The following is a 7,281-nucleotide window of genomic DNA, read 5'->3' as shown; positions in this document are numbered from 1 at the left end:
TTTCTGTGTTAACACCTACCTTACAGATTGTATTTACAAACTATAAACTCTTGTGTCTAAAAATATAAAGATGTTTGAATTCAGAACTAAAATAAATGTGAAATATTTAGCTCAAAATGGAAATGTAGATGGGATGTTGTCCTGACAATGACTGTACAATTGGATGGACTGGACGGGCATGCACATCCCCTGAATCAGACACACAAACACACACTGCTCACCCTCACATTCACTCCTCTCCATTGCCTGGTAATATATCTTCATTTATATCCCCAGTAGAAAAGTGTTCCGTGATAGACATTTACACCTCTGGATGAAGTTTGGTTTCCCAAGCTGTTAGATGAATTATGACGACAAGAGACAGTGTTGACTCCATACATGACAACTTCTTACTATTATTACTGACAAACAACAATACTTAGCAAGTTGTTTGCCTTTTTCTTAGAGTCCAGATAGTTGAAGGCCTTTCACGCCAAATCTGTGATTTTGTCTGAGGCTACTAAATATAGGCAACAGCAGTTGCCCCCCCACACACAGACATAATTATGAAAATGATGCCATACTTTATGTGCTGGTCTGTTTACAGCCGCTTTGAACCACTGTTCGAATTCTGCCACCTTGTGGTATTATATTGAATGTTCAGCGGGGATGACCAAGTTTTTTTTAACCCTCCCCCAAACTCCTCTTGAATTTGTACATTAAATGTTTATGAGCCCAAACCTGGTATTTTACGTAATTGAGTGAGCTTTTTGTCTATATTGTGTGATAGGGAAAAGTCGGTAAATGTATTTGTTGATGATTTCACATTTTCATAACCTTTAAAAAAAACCACACACAATTTTATACTATAACTGTAAAATATATAATTGTTGCTACTCTCTTAATTACTCGTGTGCTTTACAGGATCACGTATTATTGTATCTGTAATACAAAATGTGTAATAAAAGACAGCAGTAAACTGCGTGATTGACGTGCTCTCTGACGATTTCCACCCACGTTTTCGTCCAATCAGAGTGAAGGGGCGGGGCCTTCTATTAATCTAGACAAAATGGCGAATGTTGTTGTTTTGCCGCAGGGTCACTGACTTAACCAGTTTTTCTTCTCCGCAATCATCTGCATTAATTTGCAGAGTTAACCCCAATAACCCAAAGCGTCCCCGTGGCTCAGCTCTGTGTGGACTGAAATGAAAGGTAAAGAGCGGTCGCCGATTAAAAAACGCTCCCGGGCCTTGGATGATATCCGAGACAGGGGAGGATGCCACCCGACCAGCAAGAAAATGGGGGCTATCTCGATCTCCAGTGGCAGCAATAATGGGAATAACTCGACTAAAAGCGACGGCGGCTCGACGAGAAGGAGTTTGCTCGGCGAAAAGAGAGACCGGGATTTTGATGGACATAGTCGGACTGGAAGTAACCACAGCTGCCAGACAACCGTCGCTAGCTCGGTCGGGAAAAACCACAACCTGAGCCTGACGCTGGATTTAGCCTCACCGAGGACCGCGTCAAGGGTAGAGCAGCGGGTCCAGCCGCCTAACGCCGAGAGTGAGTACAAGACCCTCAAAATAAGCGACCTCGGCACCCAGCTCAGCGACGAAGACATCGAGGATGGACTTTTTCACGAATTCAAGAAATTCGGCGATGTAAGCGTCAAGATTAGCCGTAGCAACGACGAGCGGATAGCCTTCGTGAATTTTAGGAAGCCGGAGGATGCCAGAGCTGCCAAGCACGCCAGGGGGAGGTTAGTGCTCTACGACCGGCCGCTGAAAATCGAGGCCGTCTACATCAACCGGAGGAGAAGCCGTTCCCCCGTGGAAAGAGACCTTTACGGTGCGGCACAAGGCCACAGACACTTGCAGAGGCCGTTGTCACCCACCGGGCTCGGGTACAGAGACTACCGGCTTCAGCAGCTGGCCTTGGGGCGGCTCCCTCCCCCCCCGCCGCCCCCTTTACCCAGAGACCTGGAGCGGGACCGGGAGTTTGCCCTCTTTGAGGCCCGGGCACGTCCAGCTTTCATTGCAGAGCGAGCAGCTTTCCGTGAGGAGGATTTTATATCTCCAGAAGACGACCAAAGAGCGAACAGGACGTTGTTTTTGGGGAACCTGGACATTACCGTCACCGAGGCGGACCTGAGGCGAGCTTTTGACAGGTTTGGGGTTATAACGGAAGTGGACATTAAGAGACCTACGCGAGGACAAACTAGCACATATGGATTTCTGAAATTTGAGAACCTTGACATGGCTCACCGTGCCAAGCTTAGTATGTCTGGCAAAATAGTGGGCCGGAACCCCATTAAGATAGGATACGGTAAAGCAACTCCCACCACACGCCTGTGGGTGGGTGGACTTGGTCCCTGGGTCCCTTTAGCTGCCCTGGCAAGAGAGTTTGACCGATTTGGCACTATAAGGACCATTGACTATAGAAAAGGGGACACTTGGGCCTACATTCAGTATGAAAGCTTGGACGCTGCACAGGCGGCATGCACACACATGCGTGGCTTCCCCTTGGGGGGTCCAGAGAGAAGACTCAGGGTGGACTTTGCAGATACTGAGCACCGTTACCAGCAGCAGTTCCTGCAACCTCTGCCCATCCCACCGTTTGACATGGTCGCAGAATCATTTGTTCACCGTGCCACACCTGAACCACTAAGGGTCAGGGAAAGGACTCCACCGCCGCTTCACTTCAGAGAGAGAGAGCTCTTTCCTGGAGCCGAGTGGCCCAACCCTGCTATCCGTGACCGGGTACGCGCCTCACCCTTTGAACCCCTCGAGCACTTGGAAAGAGAGCGGCGGCCACGGGAGCCTTGGTCTCTGGAGCGAGAGCTACAGGGACGCGAACCTGCACGCAAGCGCCGCGTAATGGAGGACGGACGCCATCTAGACCACTCTCCTGACAGCACTGAGAGGACAGTTAGACGTAGACGCTCCTCCCCAGACGGCAGTCCCGGGGGTAGCAGCAGAGACGGGGGGCGCTTCAGTGACCCGGAGCGCCCTCTGAGGGGCGAGAGGCCCTCTCCAGCACGAGAACGCCACAGCAGCTTAGAACGGGCTGGGCTGGAACGGAGACTTAAAAGCCAGGTTCTCTCTGACAAGGGACCTTTGGCCAGTGGGATTTCCACAGTGGGAGAGCGTAAGCGGAAAGCGGGTGACGGTAGCAAAGGCCCGGCTAAGAGAGAGCGATCTGAAGGTTCTAAAGGAGGCCAGCCGTCCAAGCCAGACGGCACCAAACTCAGCCTGGCTTGGCACGGCATGCTGCTGCTGAAGAACAGCAACTTCCCGGCCAACATGCACCTGCTGGAGGGCGACCACAGCGTAGCCAGCGACCTCCTCATCGACGGCACGACGGGGAGGCAGGTGAGCGAGCTGAAGATCACCCAGCGCCTCCGTCTGGACCAGCCCAAGCTCGACGAGGTCTCCCGGCGCATCAAGGTGGCGGGCCCGAGCGGATACGCCATCCTGCTCGCCGTCCCCGGCAGCACCGAGGAGGTGCCGTCGTCCGACCCGGCGGCGTCCACTCAGCGTCCGCTCCGCAACCTGGTGTCCTACCTAAACCAAAAACAAGCAGCTGGGGTCATCAGCCTGCCTGTGGGGGGCAGCAGAGATAAAGACAACACGGGGGTCCTTCACGCATTTCCTCCCTGTGATTTCTCCCAGCAGTTCCTCGATTCTTCAGCCAAAGCTCTGGCTAAAAGTGAAGAGGACTATCTGGTTATGATTGTGGTTCGCGGAGCATCTTAAAATCAGAACACACTAAACTACAAGTGCTGTGTTAAAAAAAAAAAAAAGAAAAAAACCAAACCCTCTGCTGTATGTCAGTAACTGTTGCATGCTGTGTGTTCTGCATTATGGGGTACACTAGTATGGTAATTTGAATGTTTGTGTGTTGCTATGTAATCCACTAGAAGGCGGAAAAAAACAGGATCCTCTCTCAAAAGTAACAGGATGATGGTTTTTGGAACTTTTATAATGGTCCTAAGAGTCGTTCATGGCATCAGAACCTACAGTAATCTGGTCCCAAAACTGGAAATAAGTAAAAGGAAGCCTAAGAGGAGAAGGAATCAGGTGAATACATCCTGAGACGTGTCGTACAGAAGACACCTTTACTACAAAACAATCTAGAAATGTGTGTGTGAGGTTTTTTTGGGGGCGTTTAAAATGAAACAGCGGGCGGACAAAATATCAGCACCACCTGTATGTGTGTGTGTGTGTGTGTGTGTGTGTGTATAATCTAGAATACAATGCAATCAGGTACAACAGGATCATGTATCACAAATGTCACTAAGTGGATTTGGCAGGAAAAACGCTAAGACACTACACAGCAGCTATTGATTGCATTGATTTGTTTGCAGGTGTTGCTTGTGTTTTGTCCGCCCGTAAAGTAAACACACCAGCTGGTACAAGTCCCCCCACCCCACCGATTCACTCTTTTACGATTACAAGGCAGTTGTATTTCCCCCCTTTTCTGTTTGCGTATGAAGGTCTTATGAACTCGACCTCCTTGGTTCTTAGCGATTTCAGTCCCCGTTGTTTTGAAGGTCACGACTACCTTGTAATTGTTTTTGTTTTCCGAGGGGACATTTGTCGGCTTGTGTTTGAGGATCAAGGTTTTGTGTATCGGAGTGGAATCTCAACATTTGAAACGACAATAACTAAATCCAGCTAAATCACGTCAGCTCTTATGTGGAACGCTAAAGTCCAGGCAGCAGCCCCGCTAACTGCAGACGTCGTAGCATAGTAAAGCAAATACTAATACGTTTCCTGCTACATCACACTTTTTACTTCGTGTTATGATTTGTGTGCATCCCCTACCTTTAGAGACGGCTGTGTCGTGTGACCTAACAGCACTAAGCTTAGACTAATGATTTGTGTTGATATTTGACGGTCTGTTTCATGTTTTTGGACGCGTTAGGCTCACAAACAGTTTCCTCCTCAGTCTGGATGAGCTGCTCAGAATAATGCAACCCGCTCTGTGTTCACTAAGTATTCTTTCACTAAGTCATTTTTAAGATTTTAATCCTTCCTTTAAAAAAAAAAAAAAAAGATTAATGTTAAAAGAGAGATTTTAGAAAGCAAAAATTGTTTTGTTTTTTTGGTTGTTTTTTTTTTTTTTTTTTTACTCGCGCCTGCCAGTGTGTTCCCAGGTTTAGTGGTGCTCGCCCCACGCTGAAGTACAGTTTGCTGAGTTTTTGTTTTGAACGTATACTGAAAGCATTCATGTGTGGCAGACTTGTTGTGTGTTTGTGCATCACACCCACCTCCACGTTGGACTCCCGAGGAGACGAGAACGAGAGAGCGAGCGAGCAAGCGGAGGTGCAAAAGCTCCGCCCGACGAGGCCGCCTAGTGTGTGTGAGGCCTCGCTGACGAGGCGGCAGTTTTAAGTTGTTTAGCCCATCAGCAACCTGTGATGACTTCTGTTTAAAATGGAAAATTGAGCAATGTACACTTGATGTCATGGGAAAGGAAAATCCGTACAGCCCATGCGAAGCTGTTCACATGCCAAGAGTGCATTTGAGCACTTATGTGACCGAATATCAATAAATTGTTTCATTTGAATGGAAACGTGTTTCTTCCAGTGGAAGTGAATTGAAGAAACAAGCTGCCCGTGCCTTATTGTGTTTGGAAGGAGTTGTCACTTGTCCCTTTTTGTTTCTGCACGTGAAAAAGGGAGACGATTTACACGTTTGTTTAGCGCCCGTGAGGATGGAACCCGTCGTTGGTGTGAGGATGGCTGTTTGCTTGCAGGCCTGTTCAGACCTCCTGAGTTGCCGGTTATGGCCGATCCGCACACGATCCGTGTTGCTGTTCTCCACTGTTCTCATTGGCACCACGTGAACACCTGAGCGGGATGGAGGAGCCTCTGCCGCCCCTCGTTTACAGCCGAGCGTCCCGTATCGCTGAGTGAAAGCGGCGGCGGAGGCCAGACGTGCCCCGGGGCAGTTTGGGAGGCCGAGGCCGGAGCAAACTGGTTTCCTGTTGTCCCATCATCACAGACCCCATCATTACACTCAGAGTTCCATGAGCTTTTGTTCCTGGTTCTGAATAGGAGCCGAGGGAATTCTGTCACACACACTCCGCTTGGGAGCTTGTGGGCGACGCCACCGTGAGACTTTCTGTAGCTCCACAGTTGGAGCTGCTGTCTCACTGCAGAGGCGGAGCTGAACCTTCGGGCTACTCTGCCTCTGCTCTGCCAAGGTATGATTTCATTTGACTTAATGTTTGTCTCAGGGAAGAGGATCGGCCCAGACCGCAGCTAGGAATATTGTTCTCCCGGTTCTTGTGTTTCCTGACGTGTTCCTTGCGACCGAACGCGGCTGAAGCTTTGACTCCAGCACGGTCCCAGGTGTGTGTTCCAGCACGGAAAAGAAACCTGACAACTTGTTGGAAGGATCCAACCTGCTTCCAAACTCTTCAACAAGACCTGCTTGGCTGTTACGGCCATTTTACATTAAATTAATTTCACACAGGAAAAGAAAAGGTTCCACCTCCTGCTGCCATCCATCTTAGCTGTGTTAGTGCAAAAGCAAATGCTGTGTTTCTGTGCTGAGGACGACGTGCGCATCACCAGGGAAACATCGCCATCTTGAGGAGGAGGAGGAGGAGGAGGAGGAGGAGGGACCACCTGCTTTCCTCTCTCCCACCCGCCTGACTACCAGATACATCACACGCATGCACACCCAGAGGACTCCACGGTGATCAGTGTGTGTGTGTGAGTGCTGCACACACACACACGTGCGCACACAGCGCGGCTTGAGTGCTGCCCGCCAGCTCTGTATCACTGGCTCAGGCAGCAGGTAAGTATTCAGTCACACGTGCTTCACTGTACAACACCGAGGCCACACAGCAAATATCACTGCACTTTACACTGCATTTACCTCACAAACTAAGAATCAACAAATGATAATAAGTGTAGTACCTCTTAAAATTGTCATATTTTCTGTGGTTTCCAAGTAGGATCAGTCAAAACTAGGAATCCGTTTATTACTTATTTTTGTTTGTATTTGTAGAATTAAAACACAAAGCCATCAATTTCTGAATCCCCAAACAATGAAAGTATGAATTAATAAGAATATAATTTTTTCCCAATTTTTTTCACATCAATTATTTAGGACATTCTGTGGGTGCTTTTGCAAAACACATTTTAAAACCCGTGTTTCACAATCATAATTCTTTTTTAAGGTTTGCAGAGATTTTGTCAAATTTAAGCACTTGCAAATATTTAGTTTCCTTTTAAAATAGTTTTAAAGATGACTCCTCAGTCTGAACCCGAGATTTTTACATTTATTTC

At 48.4% G+C, this 7,281-nt stretch overlaps 1 protein-coding gene across 1 annotated transcript; it reads left to right on the top strand.

The window, feature by feature from the left end:
• Positions 1–1,030: 1,030 nt before the first annotated feature.
• On the top strand, positions 1,031–5,641 carry rbm15 (RNA binding motif protein 15). The gene has a single exon (XM_076159297.1). It carries the CDS (start codon positions 1,184–1,186, stop codon positions 3,731–3,733), a length of 2,550 nt encoding a protein of 849 aa, XP_076015412.1. The 5' UTR covers positions 1,031–1,183; the 3' UTR covers positions 3,734–5,641.
• The last annotated feature ends 1,640 nt before the right edge of the window (positions 5,642–7,281 follow it).

This window comes from Genypterus blacodes, unplaced genomic scaffold (assembly GCF_046128005.1).
Source record: "Genypterus blacodes isolate CSIRO-AG114 ecotype Tasmania unplaced genomic scaffold, CSIRO-AGI_Gbla_v1 ptg000094l_1, whole genome shotgun sequence".
Lineage (NCBI taxonomy): Eukaryota > Metazoa > Chordata > Actinopteri > Ophidiiformes > Ophidiidae > Genypterus > Genypterus blacodes.
The sequence above is the reverse complement of the archived record's forward strand: the minus strand, read 5'-3'. Positions and strand labels throughout refer to the sequence as shown.